Genomic DNA, 24,554 nt, shown 5'->3' with positions numbered 1-24,554 from the left:
TACTTTCCTCCTCAGCCTCATCCGGTCAACTCCTACGCATTCCGCAAAACCCCACTCACTTATCCCCTCCCTCTGTTAAGTCTTGCCCAGCTCCCCGGGCAGAAGGGGCTGCTGCCCTTTGTGCTCCCGTCATCTTTTGGCGTGAATCTCTTGTGCCACTGTCCATGTGGCGTGACCATGTGTCCGGTGCAGCCCTGCAGCCCCCACGAGGCTGAATCGCCACAAGGTGGACGCCTCACTCACCTTTGTGCCCCGAGACCAGCACGGTGCCTCAGAGCGGGTGTTGCGGAAATGTGTGATGGATGAACTAAAGAACGGTCGTTGCTGGCCCTTGCAAGCGCGGAACCGTTCCCTGCTTCTGTGGGGACCGGCCCTGATTTAGAATATGGCCCAACACGCACCTTCACAGGGGTCCTGGAAAGGGGAGAAGGACCTGGGCCACTCAGCAGAGAAGCAGGCGGGCACGAGAGAGAGGGAGGGGCCGACAGCCACTTCCTGTGTGGCTCCACACCAGACAAACCTGGAGAGGACACGCCCTGGCCGGCCGCCTCTGCCATCGGCAAGCTCTAAGGGGCCCACTCATTTCAGGGGCCCCGCCAGGGCCCGAGGAGCGCTCCGTGCCAGGCTCCACGGCGTGCACGGGAAGGGGGCTGCGAGCCTCCACCGGGAATGTTTCCAGCAGATTCCCCGGGAGCCTTTGACGGTCACCCCGGTTTGCCAGGGGCTGAGGGGAGGGGCTCCCAAAGCACAGAACCTTCAGTGCTAAAACCAGAAAAGTCCCGGGCACACTGGGGCGCGTGGGTCACCCTACTTTGCCGGCAATGGCATTTGTGACGGTCAAGCTGTTTTCCAGCTTGTCCTTAGGAGCTCGTCAGGAAAGGAAGCAGCCAGAGACTGTGATGAAAATAACCCTCGAATGGGCCATGCTTCATCACTCCAGCGAGGGGGCCACCTGGGCCTTTAGGTCCTCTTTCCACGTCCATGTCCAGACACACACACACACACACACACACACACACACACACACCTCCCTTCTCCTGCGTTAGCCACCCCACCAACCCCCAGCCCCGTCCCACCCTGCCTGGCTGGCTAAGCAGCCGTTCCGGCAAAAGAGTGACAGGGAAATGCAGCCTCTGCCTTTGACGCTGTGAAAGGAAAACGTCCAGCCTCCAAGGGCGGGTGTCCATTGCGGCTCTGTTCATACACGACCCGGTGCCCCCAGACTACTGACCTGAGACCGAGAGACACGCTGTGGACAGACCGTCATTTATTCAGGGTTATACCGTCCGTGCGTCAGGCGCTTTCCCAGGACCCGCGAGGGCCACAAAGACGCAACACACAGGGACGAGTTTAGCGGGCCGCTGGTCAGGGGGGACGTGAAAATGCATCTTAAAACTACAATGCAGCTGATTCGTACAAGAATGAAAGGTGCTGTGGGAAATTCGGGGGGAGCCAGTGCCGGGAAGCACAGGGCTGGGCTAACTTCCTGCTTGGGGCGGTGGGGGAGGGTCTGCGTCTCACCGTGGTCTCACTGTGGTCTCACCGCGGTCCCACGCGGCCACGTGAGTCTTCCACATGGAGGAAGGTCTTCAAGCCCAGGAGGCGCTCGGGCAGCGCTGAGCCCAGGAACCAGGAGTGGGGAAGGGCGGTGAGGGTGCGGCCGGCGCCCGCAGCCTGGCACCCAGGCTGAGCAGGGGGCCCGGAGCCGTGCATGCACCGTGGCTACCTCCGAGTCTAGGAGAAGCCTCCAGAAGTCCGAACAGCTGAGCACAGCTGTGGGTTGAGTCAACATGACACAGAGGGACGAGAGGTAAGTCAGGGTGACAGGCGTTTCCAACCTGGACCCTTAGAGGACATTCCATTCCAAAAGGAATCTTACCTGGAATCTCTAAGAAACCGAGGCGGGGTGCAGAACAGATCCATAGCCCCAGACACGGGGGCGAGAGAATCATGTTCCAGCACTGTGGCCACAAATAAGCTCACGGGGCTGCCTGATCCGAATCAACTAAGCTAATAGCTGCCCTTCTGACGAGAGGCAAGAAAGCACATCCTTGTCTCCTCTCTCTTAGTGCGAGGACCACAAAGTGGAGTGTCTGTACGAGGCTCTAAAGAGAGCCGGGGACAGGATCCGGGGTTCCTTCCCCTTGGTCGTCCCTCTGGCTCTCCATTCTTCCATCAGCTACCTGGGCTTCTTCGTGAGCGACAGCCCTGCGGACGTCATCCGGGAATTCGCCACGACGTTCGCCATGGAAGTGGCTGTCTTGGCAGGTAGGCAGCCCTGGCCAGTTGCGCACGAAGGGCGCGGTTGACGGGGACTGACTGCTCTGTGTCCGGGGCCGTGCTCTGCTCCTCAGGCGCCGTGGGCCAGCCGCGGGGGGAGCGGGCTGCGGGCTGCGGGCTGCTCCTTGCTGCCGCCGGCTGGGCTGGGCTCAGGGGACGCAGACGCCCTGGCCCAGGACTTTTCCATCGCTACCTCTCCCTTTTCAGCCAGCTCCTCCAACGTGGCCTTGCTCTGGGGCTGAACAGCTTAGCTGGAGCTAAATCTAATGAGCCAGGATGTCCTTCAGAAGGAAAGCAGACTCTGAAAGCAGAGGCCACCTTTTCTCCAAGTGGGAATACCTTTGTCTGCATCGATATGGGTTTTCAGAACACTGGGTGCGCTCCAGCTGCCTGGAAAACTGTCCCAGGAGGAGACCTTGAGTGGTCACGTGATGACGGTGGATTACAGGCTGGTTCCCACACGGGGACATCCGAGGCTCCCCAGCCCCATGCCCGCCTTGGGCAGATGCCCTCCCGGGGTCAGTGCTGTGTGTAAAACACAAGTCCTAGTTGGTTTTTGTTGTTGTTTTAGGGAAGACCATAGTCTTTTCTCCTGTCGGGGAAGGATCGTCGAGATTCACTTTGAGAATCTTTGAGCCTCCCTTTTTCCCCAACCCCTGCGCTGGTCTGGAGACAGGATCCGGCTGGGGTTCACGGGAGGGACTCTGGACTTGACCTCAGAAGAAGAGCGTCTCTCCCTCGTCTCTGGTTAGTGCTGGGCCTTCATCAAGTCACATCAGCCCCAGAAGTCGCTCTTTCTCTGCAAATCGGTGAGGACTCTGGCCCTTCAAACAATGCAGCCTGTTTCTGTGGAGTTTCCCCCTCGGTCCTGGCACACAGAAGAGGTACAGTGTTGTGGTGACTCCCGGCACCCTGGTGGAGAGACGCCGCCCTACCCCTCCGCAGGTGTCGAGGCCCCTTCTGATCTGGCCATGCCAGGAGGTCACTGAATCCCGGATTTCCAATTGGAGGCTGGCCTCTGGGCTCCGGGGTCCTATTTGCTGGACGATTAGCAGCTTACCCTGTGGCTTTGTGGATTGGCGTCCTTTATAGAAACAAGAGTCAGGTGAGGGCTCTTTAGTCTCCTTGTGGCCAAAAGAACAAGGTGGTCTCACCCTGCCCTGCCCTGTCAGCCCCTCGCCTCAAGGCACACAGGGCACCTCCCTTACGCACTGCATCCCCCAGTTGGGTCTCACTGACCCCATTTTAAAAATGAAGAGACCGAAGCCGGCGAAGGGGAACATTCCTGTCCAAGGTCATTGGCGCGGGGGAATCGTGTCCCCTAAAATTCCTGTCCACCCTGAACCTTAGAAACAGGCTTTATTTGGAAACAGGGGCTCTGCAGACACAATTAGTTAAAATGAAGCCAGACTGGAAGCCAGACTGGAGGCTGGGGTCCAAATTCAGCGACTGGTGGTCCTATGAGAGAGGAGAGAACACAGAGACACAGGGGTGGAGGCCATGGGGAGGACACAGGGACGCAAGGATGCGGCCACACGCCAGGGACCACCCGGAGCCCCAGGAGCTGGGCGCAGCAGGGAGGGGCCTCCCCAGAGCCTTCAGAGGGGGCGCAGCCCTGCGGACGCCTGCAGACTTCTGGCCTCCAGACTGCGAGAGAGCACCTTTGTGTGGTTTTAAGCTCCCCAGTTTGTGGCCATTTGTGACCACAGCCCCAGGAAAGCAACAGGGTCCCCTAAGTGGGGGTCGGAGCAAGAACCTCAGTCCAGCTCGGTCTTGTTCGGCCCCACCCGGGTTCAGGCTGACCGGCCCCACGGCTCTCGCCCTGCCCTCCACGCCTGTGCCCTGGCCTGACCCCAAAGGGCTGGGAGGGGCCGGCCAGCTTCAGTGTGTCCCCATCAGGGCACCTGTGTCTGTCCCCAGAGACACGCCCCCAGAGGCAGGGGCTGGGGAGAGCGGACAAGACAAGGGCCCACGCAGAAGCCACGTGTGGTTCACGGATGACAACCGGCGTGGATCTTTCCCGGGCCACACTGACTCACGTGGCCAGGTGGTCCTCCGCCCACGGCCGAAACACCCAAGAAAAGAATTTCCCCGCCACCCACACGTGCTCTCAATTTATGCTTCTCGCCCCGGTGGTTTCTTGTTTGCCGCTGAAGTCTCATGTGGCGGATGGGAGACATCGCTGGGCCACCAGGTCTGGGCCCAGGAAGCAACTGCATCATCCAGGCCACGTTCCAGGGGAGAACGGGGCCTGTCTGTTGGTATGTGTTGCCCGGGGGAGAGGTGGCCGGTAACCAGTAGTTACGAAAAGACTCCCGGAGATGCGAATCAAGAGACGGGTTTCAGCGCCGCCCCAGCAGGTGGCCCTCACCGTCCTCAAGCCGCTGCTGTGCAAACGCAAGCTCTTCCCAAGGTCGCCCCACCAGGAGAGGAGGGTGGCTCTAAAGCCAGGCCTACGTGACGCCAAGGTCCGTGTTCCCGTCGGTCACCGCCTCCCCCAAACACAAACTACTTTGTGGCCCAGAGGCCGTCGGATCCTGGCTGACCTCAGGGCCCTGGAATGAGGACCAGGAGGGCAGGATCCACCAGGGCAGAGGCCTCCCAAAGACACCAGGGACCGACCACTCCGAGGGCTCCCTGCTCCGCCAAAGTGAGCGAAATGTGAGAGATGCCGTCATGTTTGACACAGTTGGATCCCCTGTGGCATTTTCTTCCCGAGACTCTGCAGCAGAACCAAAACCATCGGCCCAGAGTTCAAGGCTATGAGTCCAGGCAGCTGGGTAGTGTGTGAGCCCCGGAAAATGAACGGAGAAGCTGTGACTACATCCACTGTAATCAGAGGTTCAGGCCACTGGCTTGCAAACTGATAGGCTCCAAACACCCGGACCCGTATCTCCACCCCTCCTCCTTCCTCCTCCTTATAGGATTTGCAGTACCCAGCTATGTCCTCTATAAGCTGAACTCTGGGGGGTGCCTGGGGGGCTCAGTCGGTTGAACGTCTGACTTCAGCTCAGGTCATGATCTCACGGTTCATGGGTTCGAGCCCCACGTCGGTCTCTGTGCTCACAGCTCGGAGCCTGGAGCCTGCTTCGGATTCTGTGTCTGCCTCTCTGCCCCTCCCCGCTCATGCTCGCTTGCTCTCTCTCTCTCTCTCTCTCAAAAATGAATAGACGTTACAAAAATTTTTAAGCTGAACTCTGTGAAATGGCACAATCTGGGGGGAAGGAGAGGGCAGAGGCAGGAGGCACCGGGCAGACAGGCTTCGCACGCCAGCCCTGGGCACGTGGCCGTCGTGGATGCATAGCCACCCCACGCACGCAGCGCCCACGGTGGGGGTAAAAGCGCCCACCATCCTCGTGTTGACCTGGTTTCGCAGACTGCACCGTGAAGCCCTGCGCCAAGCAGCTGCACCTGACCCTGGCCCACAAGTTCTACCCCCACCACCAGAGGACGCTGGAGCAGCTGGCCAGAGCCATCCACCCAGGCCACAGCTGCCAGTGGACCGCCGTGCTGTACTCCCGAGACATGCGCTTTGTGCACTACCAGGTGAGTGAACCCAGGCCGGGAGCCTCGGCCGGAGTGGCCCTGGCCAGGCGGTTGAACTGGACAGTCCCCAGGGGAGCCAATGGCGGCCCACCGGTAGACAGAGCACTTACCCCCAGGAGCCCTCCTCCTCTGGAGCTATTTCAGGGAAAGGAAGTCCTTCTACTATTTTTTTTTTAAATCATTCCTATTTTTGTGCAAATTTAGAACTAGTATTCTTTTATGTATGACTGGCAGACACAAAAAAGTTTGAAAAAAAAAACACCAGAACCATTTCTGGCAATAAAAAGTGGACTGTTGCAAAAATTTATGAGTACATGGTGTTGCTTATTAATTTGCTTCAATGACGATTTCAGTGAAACCTCACATGAGACTTCCTCCCCCAAGATGGATGGTTCAAATGGAAAGCATGCAGTGCTCCTTTCAGACCCGTGGAAGTAGCATGGATGAATCCACCCTGTTCCGTGTTGTCTGAAAGGCTATAAATAACCTTATGCCAAGGGAGGTGGATGTGAATGTCTAATTCTGCTCTAAGATCTTTCATGTTAGAAATAAGTAGTAATAAGAGATGATAGATATAGGTAGATAAATGAATAGATAATTGATAGATGTGGATAGATAGATGATAGATTAGACAGGTAGATAAAATAAATGATAGATAGATAGATAGATAGATAGACAATAGATACGAATAAATAGGTAGATTAGAGAGATAGGTAGATATGGATACATAGGTAGAAAGATTAGATAGATAAGATAAATGGATGGATGGATGGATGGATAGATACATAGATACATAGATAGATACATAGACAGATGATAGATAGATGATAGGTAAATACCAGAATTCATTTCCAAACCTATCCAAAGAATTCTGTGCCATAGTCTGTCATCGGCTACTATCTATCACCCGACACAAGCCTGGACAGGCCCTGGAGCCGTAGAGCACATCCGGGGAGCCTGGGGGCAAAGGGCAGATGTTATCCCTCTCACGCTGCCATCTTTCCCAGCCCGAGTCCATGCTTGAGACATGAAAACACTCGCGTCTTTTCCAGACCCTCAGGGCCCTATTTCAGTACAAACCCCAGAACGAGGACGAGCTGACACTAAGTCCGGGCGACTACATCTTCGTGGACCCCACCCAGCAGGAGGAAACCAGCGAGGGCTGGGTGATTGGGACCTCCCAGCGGACCGGCTGCCGGGGCTTCCTGCCCGAGAACTACACGGAGCAAGCCAATGAGTCTGACACTTGGGTCAAGCACAGGTGAGTACTACCTCTAGCGGCAGCCCAAACATCTTCTCTCTGATTAGCATCCAAGAATGTCCCTCGGAAAACAGTGGTTGCCGCGTGCTTGTAGACCATTCCATCACTGGAAAGAAAATTGCCTTCTCCATGCTGGTGACATTATCCCTGCAGGTATATGGTAAATATCTTGGCCAATCCATGGTTTTCTGCAAATAATGCTCAGAAAGCATGAATTGCTCTATGTGGCTTCTGAGATCGTAATCCCGAAACAACTGTAAAAAGTTCCGTATTATGGACCTGACAGATTATATCAGAGCCTGAGCTTGGCTTTACCTAGCCTTCGGCTCAGCGTGTCAATTGTCAAGTCCGAAGGTCCATTACTAGTTTTCTACTGCTCTGTAGCAGATGACCGTGAACTCCCCAGCTAAAGCAACACACGTTTACTACCTCATACTTTTCCTGCAGCAGGCGTCCGGGCACGGCTTAGCTCGGGGTCTCTCGAGGCCACACTCAGGTTTCGGCTGGAGCTGGGGATTTACCTGAAGCCCAGGGTCCTCCCCCAAGCTCACGTGGTGTTGGCAGAACGCATCTCCCAGAAGCCGTGGGGCTCCTGGTGGCTTCTTCGCGTTCAGCTGGAGAATCTTTTCATTTTAGCACTTTTAGCCTCGTCTGGAGAGGCTGGGGTTGCTCAGAGTCATTAGGTACCGGTTCCTTTCGTCCCATTTACTTCCCTCCATTAATCTCTTTCCTCACATGTGTTACTGTGAGCAACAAAAGGAAACCGGTGCTTGGAAATATTCTTAGCGACGCAACCAACTTCACTCAACTTGCTGCCACTACATGGTAGGGATCCCCCTTCCTCCAGTTTCCTGGAACGTGTGACTCTCACCAGCATCCATAAGACCATGAAGAGTCTGTCCAAAGTAATTTTTTTAGCGTGTGTCTCAAAATTCTCCCCACCTCCACCCACGGCTCAGTCCCAGAGCTGCTCCCGTATTTTAGGTATTTGTCACAGCAGCACCCCACGCTTAATACCAAGTTGAGGAGCAGTTAAGGCTTAGCCAGAGAAGCAGTAATTTATATACATATCCACACATACAATAGAAATGCACTTATAAAATATAGAACATTTCGTATTTAATATACAAAAATTATTTATTAATAATGTAATAATTTCTATTTACATCATATTATTTATATTATAATATATGGCCGTGTTACACACCACACACATACACACACATTTAAGGAATTGCCGTGTGTGACTGTTGGGCTAGCTAAGTAAGGACAGGCAGGCAAGAAGGGAGGGAGGGGACCACAAACGTTGGAAGCCATGACTCATGGAAGCACTTGTCTGCCTCTGACAATCGGGGAGGAAGCCCCCCAGGCAGGTGGGAGAATGGTTGCAGGCACAGCTGCTCTTTGGAATCACTGAGCTCAAGGAAGCCCTGAGCCTTTTTTAAAAACCTTCCAATGAAAGAAGTCAGGCTCCCCTCCCCCCCACCCAGGATAATCTCCCTTTTCATTAATTTAAAGTCTGCCCACCGGGACTTTAATAGCATCTGCAAAATCTCTGCACAGCAGCACCCAGCTTAGTGTTTGGTTGGATAGCCAGGAAAAGGTGTGTGTATGCTTCCCACCACGACCTAAACTTCCCCTAAAAGAGACCGTTAAATCATGAAATAATGTATTAGTGAAATAAATTAGGATATATCCATATAGTACAATACTTGCAGTCTTTAAAAAGGGTCACAAGAAAGTATTTTACGTGCTGATATGAAAAAAATCCAAGATAGGTTGCAGAACGCAGTGTATATTACAGAGCTATTTGTGGGGAAAGGTAAAATAAAAAACTATTGTCTGTACATATATGTGCTTAATATGGATTTATATGCATGCCTGTGCCTAAACACTGCCCGGAAAAGAGAATCTCTAGAAACTTCCCACAGTGGTCCCCTGGGGGTTGGGAAAGGGGCTGGGGAAGAGAAAAGGACTTGGGGAAGGGACTTCACTCTCTACCATCCATGATTTGTAAGTATTTGAACCATATATATATATATATATATATATATATATATATATATGCATTACCTATTCAAAATATAAATTCATCCATTTTAAATTTGAAGAAAAGAATATAAGGACATGGAGTCAAAGAGACAATAAAGGGGGAGAAGTCAGACAAATCCAGGGCTAGGTTGCAGCCAGCATGCATGCTGTGAGATCCCTTCCCACACCTGATGCAAAAGGGTCACAGCTTCCACAGAATGGTCACGGCCAACCAAGATGCGGTAGACCAGTTGTCTGCGAGAAACACCACCGTGCGAGGGCAGACACGGCCATGGGTCCTGTGGGCTACCACAAAGTCATGGGCCATTGGTGCCACAAGGGACTGCAGAGATAATCCAATAGGGCCTCCTGTCCTGGAGAGTCGAGGACACTCTGGCCCAGGGAGGTGGGGAGGTTGGATGATGTCACACAATTAAGGAAGGACTTGTTTCCCTTGAGAACCAACTCCATCCACCATCCAGTCCAATGAACTGTTTAAGAAATCAGGAGATTCTGGTTATACCCTAACTGACCGTCGCAGTTCCAGGAAGGGTGAGGCAGGTCCTTCACTCCCTGCTCAGGATGTGAGAGCTTCACTGCCACCAGGAAGTTGGCAAACCGAGATATTTCTAGAACTACATGGCGAAGACTCTGTAGAAGATGAGTTTTTGGCTCCTACATTTTTTGCTTCACAATTAATCCTCCAGCCACCTGTGGCCAACGTAACCATTCTGGACTTTATCCCTGACACTTCTGGGACTATTCTTCCTAAAGACACGTTTCCCTTATGAATTAATAAATACTAAGAACAATCGAAACAAAAAGAGAGAAAAATAAGTTGTAGTAGGCTCGGCGATGGGGTGTCTGACTGGCCATGTTTTGGAAGCACCCCCATCCCCTCTGGGAGCTTTCAGGACTCCCACTTGGCATGTGCAACCACTGGCCTTACAGTGCCCGAGGACAGATGTGCACGTGCACCGGGAGGAGCCCCTACCTGCCAGAGGAGACACCCTTCTCGGTATGAGGTTGCATAGGTATGTTCTACCTATGCACATCTAGGTGTGTTCATTGCTTGGCAATTGAAACATCATTCACCCGTCATCAATACAATGCCAGCCTTTTCGAAATGGTCCCAGGCGTCTTTGGATTCACTGGGCAACAAAATCGCCCCCCAAAAATCTGTCCACGGCCTTGAAGAAGGAGATCAGAGGGGACCGGCATGATACGATGAGGGAATGTCTTCCTGGTTCAGAGTGGTTTTCAATGCTCTACGTAAAAGAATGGATATAGCATAATCTAGAACAAACAGCAGAGAGGTTTTGAAGGTTAGAGCTCAGAGAACAGTTTGTCCTCTGGGCAGGGTGAGAAGATTTTCAAAACTAAAGCCACACCTGTCCAGTAATTTCCAAAGCCACAGAGCGAGTCGGTGGCAAATATCTCAGACGTAATAAAGGCACTGTCATGGGTTGAATCGTCTGCCCCAAATTTCTATGTTGAAGTCCTGGCCCCCAGCACCCCAGAACGTGACTATAGAGACGGGATCTTCACAGAGGTGATTAGGGTAGAATGAGGTCCCTAAGGTTGTCCTGACCCAATCTGACCAGTGTCCCTGTGAGAAGAGGGGATGAAGACACAGACACATGCACAGGAACGACTGTATGAGGACACGGTGAGGACAGCATCCACACCTCCAAGACAAAGGCCTCAGGAAGAGCCAGCCCCACCCACACCTGGATCTTGGACCTTGAACTCCCGCCCTGAGACAGTAAATGTCTGTGGTTTCAGCCACCTGGTCTGTGGCGCCTTGTTATAGCTGTCCCAGGAATCTACTATGAGGATGTGGTCCACACAACCCCACAGACTACAGTTACGCCCTTTTTAAAAGCCACGGTGAATTTAAACCCATCTATTTTCATGGTGTAAGTTGCCCATTAAGTAGTTCTCCTAAGTTCAAGAGAAAATCAGAACTATTTAAATGTTCAGTTATTTCCTTTCTCCTCTCGTTGTAATCTTGATTATATTTCCTTTGTTGGGGGGCCCGGGTGGCTCAGTCGGTTAAGCGTCTGACTCTTGACCTCAGCTCAAGTCTTGAACTCAGGGTCGTGAGTTCAAGTCCCACGTTGGGCTCTGCCCTGGGTGTGAAGGCTACTCTGAAAAAAAAACTTGCGTTTGACAGACAGGCAAAAAACAATTTGGTTTTCTCTCCGACTGTAGACTTCACAGATGTTATCTATAGATAAGGAGGCTCCGCTGTCTGTGAGGTAGAACACTAGCAGGATGTGCCATTCCCTCCCCCCCACGCCCGCCCCGGAAGAGGAAACCCACGGCGTTTCCTTTGTCAGTGGGAGACTGCGAATGGGGCCTCTGCTACGGGAGGAGGGGAGAATGTCAGCAGTCTGGACATGGATTCCAGTGTTCTTGGTCCACTTATGGCCAACGAAAGCCCGCACCTCTCAGGAGCTGGCCACCGACGCTGTGACAATACATGAGCAGAAGAAATCCATGTGACCTGGATCCCGCCAGTGGGAGTTTCCAGCACGAGGCAGGGCAACAACCTGAAAACAGAAGGTAAAACTCGCAGACATTTTGAGAAGTGCACTCGCCAAATCAAAACACCACGCAGGCACAAATGGTCCAGGGCACGAGGCGGTGTCTGTGGGAGGCCAGTGGCCAGAGCCTGGGGTGCAGGGGGCATGCTCCCGGGGAGCCCCAGAATCTGGCCCTGGTCAGGTCTCAACATGAACTTGTGGGGGCTAGCGGTGACTGCGGGTGAATCGGGGACATGACGTCTGTATGGGAGAAATACTGACGTTCACACACGGGCCGAGGAAGTACAAACACACCACGTTCATGACTGAGGAAGAAGAATCGTGAATGTATCGATTCCTCTCGGATTCACTTCCAGGTTTAATGAAATTGCAGGAAAAGATCCCAACGGAATCATTTGCTGGAACTCTACCGAATGGTCGAAAAGTTTATCTGGAAGAATGTACAGGAGAAGAGCTGAGACAACTTTGAAAAATAAAAATAACGAGAAGAGATAGTTACTCTAGGATGTTAAAAACCTATTATAAACCGACGATATAGTCCTGGATTGAGGGAAAGAGAAAAACAGATCCGTGGCACAAAACAGATACCAGAGCGGGGAACCTGGCCCGTCAGGAAGTTTACAACCTGCTCGACACATCAGAAGCAGAGGAAGAAACAGGCATAAAACGAACAGTATTTTATGTGGCCTCACCTCATACACAGAACTCCATTCCCGACAAAGATGAGAATTGACCGGAAGCAGAAAATCATGTCAGGTAGAATGCACTTTAAATGAATGTATTTCTGATTTCTACACTGAAGGGAGCTTTGAAAGCATACAAGTAGTGGAAGGAGTCTTTTTTGTGTGTTTATTTTTGAGAGAGCACGAGCAGGGGAGGGGCAGAGAGAGAGGGAGACCCAGAATCCGAAGCAGGCTCCAGGCTCCGAGCTGGCAGCACAGAGCCCGATGCAGGGCTCGAACTCACGAACAGTGACATCATGACCTGAGCCGAAGTCTGATGCTTAACTGACGGAGCCACCCAGGTGCCCCCAGAAGGAGTCTTAATCAGAGACCTAGCAGATCGGTCTTTAACACTGACTGTTAAAGGCTTAGAATTTAAGGGTTTGGGGTGTTAAGAACAATGAAGTACACTACAGTTGGAAGGTCAGGAGGAGAGCAATGCTCTTTGGAGCACAGGAATGAGGACGATGAGCCCTGATCGATCATCCCCGTGAGCACATCACCTCCCCTTCTCTCCCTCCGTGACCACACCGGCTGCGACCCGGGTGTCCGCCCTCCGGATGATTCGTTTCTGACGTTTTCGTTTCACCAAGAGGTCACCTACTGTATTCTTCACTCTTGGCCACAGTGACAGGTGAACAGTCAGAAGAGAGGCCACCAGCTCTGGCCACCAGGCCACCCGCCCACCTGCAGCCTGGGCCCACATGCCCTTCTCCCCCATCAGACCACACTGGGCTTTTGGAACTCCTGCCCAGGGGCCCACGGCGCCCCACACCCCGTGCCCCCAGGCATCCCACGCCCTCCGAGGGCTCCGCTCCAGCATCTGCCCTTCCCAAGACTCTCCCCCCGTCATTCCCGCCAGCAAACAAACACGCCGCTATCCTTAAAAACAAACTCAAGCACAAGCCCTTTTTTCTTGTTTCCCTTTCTAGCTACTCTGCTCCTCTTCTCCACTCAGATTGTAGATTTTTAAAATTAAATTAATTAATTAATTTCATCATAAGTATACTCTTTGATCCCCATCATCTATTAACCCATCCCCCACCCACCTCCCCTCTAGTGACCATCAGTTTGCTCTCTGCAGTTGAGTCTGTTTCTTGATTTGTCTCTCTCTCTCTCTCTCTTTTTTCCCCCTTTGCTCATTTGTTTCGTTTCCCAAATTCCACATGAGTGAGGTCATATGATATTTGGCTTTCTCTGACTGATTGATTTCACTCAGCATAATACCCTCCAGCTCCATCCACGCTGTTGCAAATGGCAAGATTTCATTCTTTTTGATGGCTGAGTAATACTCCATTGTATCTATATACCACATCTTCTTTATCCATTCATCAGCTGGTGGACACTTGGGCTCTCTCCGTAATTTGGCTACTGTAGATAATGCTGCTATAAACATAGGGGTGCACATATCCCTTTGAATTCGTGTTTTGTGTTTGGGGGGTAAATACCCAGTAGCACAATTACTGGATCGATGGGTAATTCTATTTTTAACTTTCCGAAGAACTTCCATACCGTTTTTCAGAGCGGCTGCACCAGTTTGCATTCCCACCAACGGTGCACGAGGGCTCCCCTTTCTCCACAGCCTCGCCAACACCTGCTGTTTCTTGGGTTGTTAATTTTAGCCAGTCTGACAGGTGTGAGGTGATAGCCCACTGTGGTTTTGATTTGCATTTGCCTGATGATGAGTGATGATGAGCATCTTTTCATGTGTCTGTTGGCCACCTGAACGTCTTCTTTGGAGACATGTCTGTTCGTGTCTTCTGCCCACTTTTAGTTGGATTATTTGGTTGTTGACTCTAGATTATTTTTATATTTATTTTTTTAAGTTTGTTACTTTTATTTTGAGAGAGAGAGAGAGCATGCACACAGGAGGGGCAAAGACAGAAAGAGAGAAACAGAATCCCATGCAAACTCCACGCTGTCAGCACAGAGCCCGACACAGGGCTTGAGCTCACAAAACATGAGATCGTGACCCGAGCCGAAATCAAGTCAGAGGCTCAACTGACTAAGCCACCCAGGTGCCCCGACTGTAGATTATTTCAACATAGAATTTATAAACATGATTTCTCCTTTGATAAAATGAATTTCCCGTAGGGAACTTGGCCAGTTTCTTGCTCGTGGAGCAGGTAGATGCCCTTCTCTGTCCTCCTCTGGCCGCTCTCCCTGTTCCTTCCAGACACACTCACTTGGGGCACCTGCATGGCCCCTCTCATGTTGAGGAGCTCACACCACTCTATTTAGCTGTGACTTTTCCCCTCCGTCCTTCCCAGGCCACCTGGGGGCGTGCCCACCTCACAGCATCTCTCTTGGTTGCTCGGACAGGTAGCGATTTCTTCCCTGCGTCCCACCCCTTTCCTCCGTGTTTCCCTAGATCTTAATGTGTCTCTTCACTGCTTATTCATTCTTATATCCCAGCCACACCTATCTTCCCACCGTTGGCTATTTCAGAAGGTGAATCTACGAGGACGTGGTACCGGGTTGCCCGGACCACTCTACCGCACAACAGACCCGGGGGCGGAAACCACCCGCATCTATTCTGTCAGGGTCACAGGCTGCAAGTCCAGGATCAGGGTGTCGGCAGGCCTGGTTCCTCCAGAGGCCCCTCTCTTTGGCGTGTAGACGGCCACCTTCCCAGTGCTTCTTCATGGTCTTTCCTCTGTGCTAGCATCCGTGTGTTTCTCTGTACCTCCTGGTCTCTTCTTATAATATAGAATCGGGCCACACTGCTGACCACATTTTACCGTAATTACCTCTTTAAAGACCCCGTTCCCAATAAAGTCACGCTCTGAGGTACTGGGGGTCAGGACTCCAAATGTCAAGGAGACACGGCTCAGCCCATAACCGGTGGCGACAGTGATGACGGACAACCAGGGTTTACTCGGGATTTGTTATGCGCTGAGCACTGAGCTCCTTGAACACACCATTGTGTTGTGTCCTTAAACAATGACCTTACCTGCCCATCTTGTCGTGAGCATTCCCGCACACACGCGTGACCAGATGCGGGCAGGTCGCTTCCCAATGCCTTCATGACAAGAGCACCCTCGTTTCTTCCTCCACAGGACGTACACCTTCAGCCTGGCCATGGACCTGGTCTCCAGAAAGGACGGGGAAGCCAGCAGCAGGCGAAACGGAGAACCGCACCCTCCACAGACGCCGAGGGACGTTAGCAGCATCCAGGCTTTACAGGTGACAGAATTCCCTGCTTTACAAGGTGAACGAAGGGAAACCACACTTTATATCAACTCCCTGGGAGACTCAGGCCCTTGGGTACGGCTACAGACCCGGGGGGCAGAGGGATGGATGCCCCATAGCTGTGAGCCGGGCTGCAAGCCCCTCACGGCAGCCTGCTGGGCATTGCAAGAACACAAAGCATGTGTCTGTCATTCTGTCAGTAATGATGCCAGGACATAAGGCAGGGAAAACGCAGGGACACAGCCCTACCCAGAATCCTGGACTCTAATACCAATGATCTCATCAGCAAGTTGTGTGGCCCTGAAGAAGCCACCTCCCCCAGAGCCCCAAAAGTTGGAGGTTCTGAGCTTTCAAGTCTGCACTGGGAGAGAGGATGCTGGTGCTCAGTAATCATGAGGGCCAGAGGCCGCAGGGCCAAGCGTTGGGGCACAGCAAGGGCACGGAGGCCCTGCCACCCGCAAGGCGTACGTGCATGGGTGAAGGCTGCCCGCAGGACCTCCTTGGAGCAGGCAGCCCCTCCTCCAAAGCACACAAGTGACATGGTGTCCCCGATGTCGTCAGGGCGGTGGGCAGGCTGGCCCTCTGGTTCCTTTCCCAGGAAGCCCCAGGGGGCAGGCCAGCACGTGCAACGAGCCCTTGACCACTTCCCACTTCAGTGGGGGTGCCTCTCTGACCCGAGGAGTCTCCAAAGTGGTCCCTCCAGGCCCCGCCTCCTGTGCCCCCACACTGCGCGAGGACTTCATCCCAGCCACCTCCAGCCAGCATGGGATATGTCAGTCCTCATTTTACAGATGGGAAGACTGAGACTTATGGAGGGGAGGAAGCTTGCGGGGGCCACTCAGGCACGTAAGCGCCCCGGAACTTGGTTGTCTTGGAGGATTACGGGAAACAAGGTGCCCACCGCAGGCCAGGCCCTTAGTGCTGAGAGTCTGTTCCTGTGCAGAGAGCAGGCCTGTGCTGTCTGGCTCGTCCCTGTGTCCTCAGCACCTGGCTCAGGGCCTGGTTTGTAAGTCTCATTGGATGAATCACCGAATGACCAAATGAAGACCCTCATCGGGACTCTTGATCGAATCACCCTAAATCCAAACTCGCCCTCCTTCCCCAAGAAGCCACCAGCCGCTCAGAGGCTGCCTCCAGGCTGAGGTGGGCTTGGTCCAGACGAGAGCTGAGCACAGGACGCTGGGCACTGGGGAGGCCACAGATCGTCCCTTGTAGATGGATCTCCAGTTCCAGAGCCGCCCCGGGCAGAGCAGAGCGGCCTCTGGCTGGGAGCCAGAGACAGACAAAACCAGGGCTCCTTTACCCAGGCTGCCCAGACTCCGGAAGGCACAGCGGAGGCGGGACTTGCCCCCCTTGGTAGGCTGCAGGAGAGAGGGCATGGACTGGGGTGGGGCTCCCTGAGGCCATGCCCCCTTTTCCAGATGGAGGGTGGGAGAAGCTGGAACGGGAGGGTCGGCCCACAGCTTGGCCTGTGTCTGAACTTGCCGAGGCTCTAAATGGGCGAAAGCCCGACAGACGTCTCCCTGCGAGCCAAATGCTCCTCACCTGGTCTGAGGTCCCCCCTCCACGTGGTAAGGAGAGAATACAGTGGCATCAGCTTTGGTGAATGGACGTCAGTAGGCTGAAGAATGGCCCCAAAGATATGGGGAGCTAATCCCTGGAACCTGCAAATGGTCTCTTATAAGGAGGAAGCGTCTTTGCGTATGGGGCTGAGCTCAGGGTCTTGATGGGGAGTGTCCCGGGGGGCCTAAATCTAATCACAGCAGCCACTAGGAGAGGGAGAAACAGGGGATCTGACCCACAGGGAAGAAAAGAGCACGCAGATACACAGAGGAGGAGGCTGTGTTGAGTATCGGGACAGAGACTGAAGTGCCTCAGCCAAATCCAGGGATTGCTGGGGCCCCGGAGCTGAGAAAGCCAGGAAGGATCACCCCCTAGAGCCTCAGAGGGAGCACGGCTCTGCTGATACGGTGACTTCAGAATTCCAGACTCCAGACTCTGAAGGAACACATGTCTTTTGCTCTCAGCCTCCAGGCGGTGATGCGTTGTTACAGCAGCAACACTTAACCTCCACCCAGGGACCTCGTGTCTAAAGAGGCGACACGGCCCTGGTATCCCCTGGACCCCAAAAGCAAGGTCATTCCACTCCCCGTGGACCCTGCACTTTTTCTTGATACGCCTGTTGCAAAGCTCTGCATTTCAAATTTCAAATGCTCCAAATTTAAAAACCCAGGGAAGAAGATGCTCCAAACTCAAAACCCCAGCCCAAAGCAATCAACAGTACTTGGAGACTCAGTAAGCGGACTAAGGCTGGGAGCCCTGTGTGTCCTGCAATCTGCCTGCAGACAGGGGGCAGGGATGAGACATTTTAATGTTCATCCTCCTGGGGAAAGGCATCCTGGTGGAAATAGGCATCAACCATACTTCACAAGTGGAGGACAAGACCAACTTCCCTTTGGTGCTCTACCCGAGAAGGTGGGTGTTTGCCTCCAGAACCAAACGTCTGCACCCTGTATTAAGAGACCATCATAATATTGGCTTTGCTTTGACCATATGTCCACTTTGGAGCATGGGCCCCGAGGCCCTGAGAACCTGTGCATGGAGACTTGGAATGTTCCACGGGCTCACAAGCAACACATTTCATGCACACATCAGAAGGCAGCCAGACTGGCCAGGAATGGCCGGTGGGTCAAGCCGCTGGAAACTGTGCATGGCTGTGGCCTTCACGAGGGACGAGGGTCTGGCAGGAGCTGTCCGTGGTACTGGCCCCAAGAACACGATGAGGCACGTGGTGTTTGCCCGCCACCTCCTTCTCAGCACGTCCCAACACATGGTGCCACTTGACCCTGCCGACAAACTCAGAGAAGTGCTGAGAAAGGAGGCAGCTGGTGCAGACCCTCCAGGCTCCACTCCGTTTGAAGAATCAAATCTGAAAAGGAACGGCCAGTAGCATTGCCTGGGGTACAGATGTGTCATTGTCTCTCCAGGGTGCTGGGTGTCCAAGGCATCTGCGTTTTCCATTCTAGGATTTGGGAGAAATCAGAGCAGGCCTGGGGATTGGTGATGGGGCTCCATGCTGAGGAGGGCCATGTCTCGCCGCCTCCCTTCCTTACTCCACTCTGCAGCAAGAACACACAATATCAGCTCCTTCCTTCTCACCTCTAAGCCCAGCCTCAAACTGCTATGAGGCCAAAGATGGGAAGCAGGAGGAAAGGGTCCATCTGCGGAAAAGGAACTGGGCAAAGACAAGCTGACCACCAGCTACAGCTGCCTGCCCAGTGCCCTTCTCATCCTGACCATCCCTGGTGAGCTTGGCCCATTCCTCCCCAGTGACCTTGGCCCACCATCCCTGGTGACCTTGGCTCCAGGCATGACCAAGCTCCATGTCCTACCTGAAGTCCCCCCAGCCCTCCTGCTGTGGTAGGACTTGCCACCTCTGCCTCTCATCTTCTTCTATGACTCACCTTTCTATGTTTTTCCCTTGGTCCCAATGAGATCCAAGGTCCCTAGGTGGGGAACCTGTGAACTGAAGCTTGTGTCCTAGTCTCTGACATGCATGCTCCCAGTATGCTAGGCCCCAGGGATGCTGACAGCAGTATCTACATGCAGAGAAAATACACAGTATCTATTATATGGTAATATATATGTATAGATATAGATAACGTCCTAAGAAGTCGCTATGGAGCGATACTCTTGTCTGAATGTTTGCGTCCCCCCAAAATTTGTATGCTGAAATCCTAACTGCCAATGTACTAGCATTAGGAGGTGGGGCCTCTGGGACTCGATTAGGTGAGGGGAGGTGGGGCCTTCATGATGGGATTAGTGCCCTTATACCGTTGCATCCACACGACTCCTGAAACAGAACGCTATGGGCACCAGTGACAGTCACAACAAAATTTATTGCGGTGAGAGGCAAGGCAAACCGATCGATCGGGACCAACACTCTTGACCAGAGTGCGGTCTCGAACAGCCGGGGTACAGAGTTTTTATAGCCCACCACGTCATCTTATTATCACCTGGGAACAGAACAAAAGAATAGTTCCCAGGTGGAAACAGTTCAAACAGGCCCTTGTCCCCATCCAATCAAACACTAATCCTTCCCTTGATTGATAGGATAAGGCTGTTATCTTTTAACCTATAGTGTTAAAACAAAGCTGTTATTTGTTAAGGCTACAGGTTAGCCCTGCACTACAATTTAACCCTTACAATACGAGAGACCCCACAGAGATCCCTTGCCCCTTCCCCCGTGTGAGGACCCAGCAAGAAGTCAGCCCAGAAGATCACCAGGCACCCCAATCTCAGATTTCCAGCCTTCAGAACTATAGGAAATAAGGATCTGTAGCTAATAGCCCCCAGTCTGTGGTGTTCCATGAGAGCACCCTGGAGGGACATGGGGTAAGGACCTAGAAGAAACAGAAAGGTAGACAAGTTGATGTGCTATGTATGGCATAGGTTATTCCTGTGGGTTTTCTTTCCCTTTATAATGTCATAATGCCCAGGAAACAGAAAGTGGCCAGAAATTAAAGAGATTCCCACCTTCAATGCCCAACCTTCTTTCATTGCAATGACTTTGGTGAAATGGGCTACAGTCCCTGAGCAAGGAAGACGACACTCTGTTTCTCGGCTACCTGTGGGATGACGAGGGGAGGTGCCCATTGAGTAAGTCTAAGAATGGGGGTGTTAAATTGCACATGTCTTTCCTCCACCATCTCAGGCCACAATAGCGAGGAAGAGTGTGTTGGTGGTACGCCACGGGGAGAGAGTGGATCAAATCTTCGGGAAGTCGTGGCTGCAGCAGTGTTCCACTCCTGATGGTAGGTAACATCCTGGCAGGATCTAGCCCCAGAAAGTACATAGATCTAACAAATGACATCACTTCTCCGTTTCCTGAGCCGGGTCCCCTGTGGCACCGTTCTTCAGGGTGATAGTATATGTGGGAGGGGTACGTGCTATATCTTTCTCCGGAGATATTCTACATGTGCACACTGTCTGTAAGTATCTTACCTCAAATGCTTTGTGGAAGGTGGGGGAATGGCTATCAACAGTAAGCAATCAGCTGGTGTGACCCATGGACAGTCGTCTTTATTCTGGATGCACACACGGCAAGTTGGTTAGCGAGTGCAGCATTGAGTTGACACTGTGTCACTGTGACCTGCGGTCTCTGAACCCTCAGCTGCTGGCACAACCCTATCTCAGTCTCATTGCTGTATCTCTCTGAGATAATCTTCGCTGCTGTGGTCACTTCCCTGCAATGTTTAGCTGTGCAACTCAACTGATGGACATATTTTGAACATGTGTCTTGCTTATCCCAAGTTCACCCACTGGATACCAGGAACGAAGGACAGTGCTTATAAATACAGCCCACCCATAATGATACGCATCTATACCAATGCACATCCCTGAACGGAAAGCCCAGCATGCCACAACATCTAAGCCACAAATAATTGTACAACTGAAGATACTGAATGAACAGAGTGATAAAATCCACTCACAGTAACTGGTCCAACTAAGCTCTTTTGGAATTCCTCTGGGAGCCCAGCAGGATAAGAAAGGGGGGAAATGAGTAGGGGAAACCACTGGCAGATGACCAGCATGCACCAGGAAAATTCTGAACGGATTACATCATGGCCAAACATATCTACAAGACCCTACGGAAGTGATGCTATGCTTGTCTCTATAAAACAAGATCAATCACAGACGCAAAGGCTCAGGAAAGAGACAACAGGATGACACGTGGCTGTGAGGACAAATTGACATTCAGACGTGCAATGAGAAGAAACTTCCCTGTAATACAACAATTATTGAAACCACGGATTGAAATGGCACACCACGTCAGTGTGCGTGTGGCCGTGGCGGTGTGAGGACCGACACAAAACAACCAGCGCCAAAGACATTCATTGGACATCATGGAAAGAGGAAGAATATTGACAAAAGACTGGCATCTACAGGGGAAAGACACCGGATAGTCCCAGCTGGAAGGAGGCTCCTGGTGGCTCTTTCCACAGGCCGAGCAGGCCTTGATAATGTGAATACTGACAGTCTAATTTGTCCAAACTTTGCGTATTACATTGTTTAATCAATTACAATGGGGTATTCAGGGGGTGCTGCCAGACTCTCCTCGGACCCCAGATTTCCTCCTCGTTTCTGCTCACTTCTGGCCCTCATATGGCCCTTCATTTCTCAGTGGTGCTAGCCAGTTGACCCCCCTCCATCTGTGAGGCTCTACACCATCAGACCCTAACTTCGTTCCAATCCTTATCCCCTCCTGAGCTCTGCTCTCTGCTTCTCACAGATAAAGCGTCAACGAGGACAAAAGACCTATGTGGAACAGGTTAACAATACCATCAAGGGACCTTCTCTGGGAAGAAAACAAATACGACTTTCCCCAGAAAACACAAGATATGTTTTGGCATTTAATGAAAGCCTTTCTTCAAACAAAGTCTCTGCCAATGGAAATGCCAAGGAGGGAGCTTCCAGGAAAGTCATGCATGAAAGCAAGCCATTCAAAGTAGCAAGCTGCCTCTTTGTGTTTGTGAAGGGCTAGGAGGCCATGTGGAGGGCTGGGCTGGTGTGCTCGGGCAGGGTTAGTGACAGGGTCTACCCCAGGATGCGCAGCAGGTCTCAGGAAAGGAGGCTGGGCTGCTAGAAACTACCAGCAGCCGGAAGGTTTGGGGTTGCTTGGGGGGACGTGAGGGCTTGGTGTGGCCTAGTGTCCTCTGTAGGGGTAATCAATAATTCGATATGAGGTTGAGCTTACCACTTATCGACCACCTCCCCTGAGCCAGGCGTTGGGATCCGGGCACTACCACACTGATTCATTGTAACAGCTCTATCATTTCTCCCTTTCACTTATGAGGGAGAGTAAGTCAGTTGACTCTAATCATACAACTAGTAACTGGTGGTCCCAGGATTTGCACGTGGGATTGTCAGATCATAGAGCTCAAGATCAAAGTCAGGGTAAGCGTTTTGCAGCCTCTGGTTGGAGGGTTGTGGGGAGACCCCACAGATCCACCTGATTTCCAGCAATCGACTGAAGGAGCATTCTGGCCATGTGCACTCTGTCCCCGGGGACAACGTAACACACTGTCAGCTGCAGGGATGGGTAGAATTTCCCTTCCGTAATTAATGCCAACTTGAGATGTCTATCAAGTTAAGCTCAGTCAGTAATGGAGACATTCCTTTCTTAACCAAGAAGATTGTATGAGTGAATCTTCTTGAGGAGACCTCAGGGGACACAGAGGGTCTCGAGGTTTCTGGGGCTGACACCTGGGTCCTGTGCATTTGAAGAGATGTGTCACAGTTGACTCCACATCGCAGAGCACCTTTAAGAAAAAACACAGATGAGGGGTGCCTGGGTGGCTCAGTCGGTGAAGCGTCTGAATTCAGCTCAGGTCATGATCTCATGGCTCGTGAGTTCGAGCCCCGCATCGGGCTCTGTGCTGACAGCTCGGAGCCTGGAGCCTACTTTGGATTCTGTGTCCCTCTCTCTACCTCTCCCCCATTTGTACTCTGTCTCTGTCTCTATCTCTCAAAAATAAATAAACATTAAAAATTAAAAAAAAAAAAGAAAAAACACAGATGACAACAATTTAAATGATAACCTTGCTTCCGATGTGGGTCATGATCTTGGGGGTTTCAAACCTGCACTAAGTCAGTGGACCTGAACGCCTGGTGATTATTTATGCTTCAGGGAAATACTACCGGCCAGACCTGAACTTCCCTTGCAGTCTTCCCAGAAGGAGCAGTGGAATCAAAGACTTTGAAAATGATCCTCCACTATCATCGTGTGGAATTTTCCAGTCCCGCATGGCAGGTACGTTTGGGGATCATTCTCGTAGAAATAGTAACATTCATCACAGCAATGATGATCACTAATGCATACTGAGCCCTTGCTACATGCCCGCAGAGGTCCGTGTTAGCATTAACCCCATTCTGCTGAGGAAGCGGCTCAGGCACAGAGAGGTTAAGGAAGTTGCACAAGGCCACACAGCTAGTAAGTGCAGGTGCAGGGGTTTGACCCAGGATGGACAGTTGGGGGGGTCAGAAGGAATGAAAGATACAAGAGAGGGGAGGAAAAAGCAATGAACACTAAAAATTTTTTTTTTAAAGAACACATCCTCTCTGATTTTACTTCAGAATCTGTCAGTCTGGGCTTATGCTTTATGTCTGGGGTTCTGGTCCCACATGGTTGACTTTTTGGAGCCAAAAAAGCCAACGGGTTCATCTGGTCTTCATTCTATGAATGAAAAGAGCCGAATCAAGAAATGAGGGAGGTGTGTGGGCTTGCACACTGCTGGTTACCGGAAGGAGCTCAGGGTCTCTGAAGGGGTGTCCGTGCGGGCAGTTTTTGACCTCTGCACTCATTTCCGGGGACGCCCTGATGAGGTGCCACAGGTGGAGTGGCTCCATCAGCAGAAACGTGTTTGTTCTCTTGCGGTTCTGGAAGCCAGGCGTCTGAGTTCCTCCCGAGGCCTTGAGGGCGGCTGCTCCAGACCCCTCCTCCGGGCTTATAGACACCGCCTTCTCCCTGGGTCTTCACGTCGCCTCCGTTGCCTCCTCGCCTCCCTCTGTGCCCATCATGGCTGTGTCCAAACTCCCCCCTTTGAGAAGGACGCCGGTCAGATTGAACCGGAGCCCCCCCACCTAGTGACCGCATCGTAACCTGACTGCCATTATAAAGACACCGTGCCCAAAGAGGGTCACACTCTGAGGAACGGAGCGTGAGGACCCCCGCAGATGAATTTGGGGGGTACGATCCAGCCCGTGACAGCCTCCCCTACAGCCTCGCCAGCTTGGCACCATGCATTTCCTAAAAAGGTCTCCTTCTTTCCCAGGGGCGAGGCCTTCTAATTTTGCGAGAGGAAATGTGAGTTCTGGGCTTGTCCTTCTCTGCTCAGGATCTCACGGCCTGAACTCCAACTGTCAGCAGGGCTGAGCGCCCATCCGGAGCCTCTTGGAAGCTGTTGCAGTTTC

At 52.3% G+C, this 24,554-nt stretch overlaps 1 protein-coding gene across 6 annotated transcripts in view; it reads left to right on the top strand.

Moving 5' to 3' along the window:
• Nucleotides 1–24,554, top strand: part of UBASH3A (ubiquitin associated and SH3 domain containing A) — a 40,686-nt gene that overhangs the window by 5,370 nt on the left and 10,762 nt on the right. For all 6 annotated transcript variants that reach the window (XM_045501287.1, XM_045501286.1, XM_045501291.1 and 3 more), the window contains exons 4-9: nt 2,070–2,268; nt 5,657–5,826; nt 6,879–7,087; nt 15,449–15,575; nt 20,296–20,395; nt 23,272–23,394. In XM_045501287.1, coding sequence (XP_045357243.1) covers nt 2,070–2,268; nt 5,657–5,826; nt 6,879–7,087; nt 15,449–15,575; nt 20,296–20,395; nt 23,272–23,394 — 928 coding nt within the window. The remainder of the gene's footprint in view (nt 1–2,069; nt 2,269–5,656; nt 5,827–6,878; nt 7,088–15,448; nt 15,576–20,295; nt 20,396–23,271; nt 23,395–24,554) is intronic.

Source organism: Leopardus geoffroyi, chromosome C2 (assembly GCF_018350155.1).
Source record: "Leopardus geoffroyi isolate Oge1 chromosome C2, O.geoffroyi_Oge1_pat1.0, whole genome shotgun sequence".
NCBI classification, from domain to species: domain Eukaryota; kingdom Metazoa; phylum Chordata; class Mammalia; order Carnivora; family Felidae; genus Leopardus; species Leopardus geoffroyi.
Note: the sequence above shows the minus strand (reverse complement) of the source record. Positions and strands in the feature narration are given on the sequence as shown.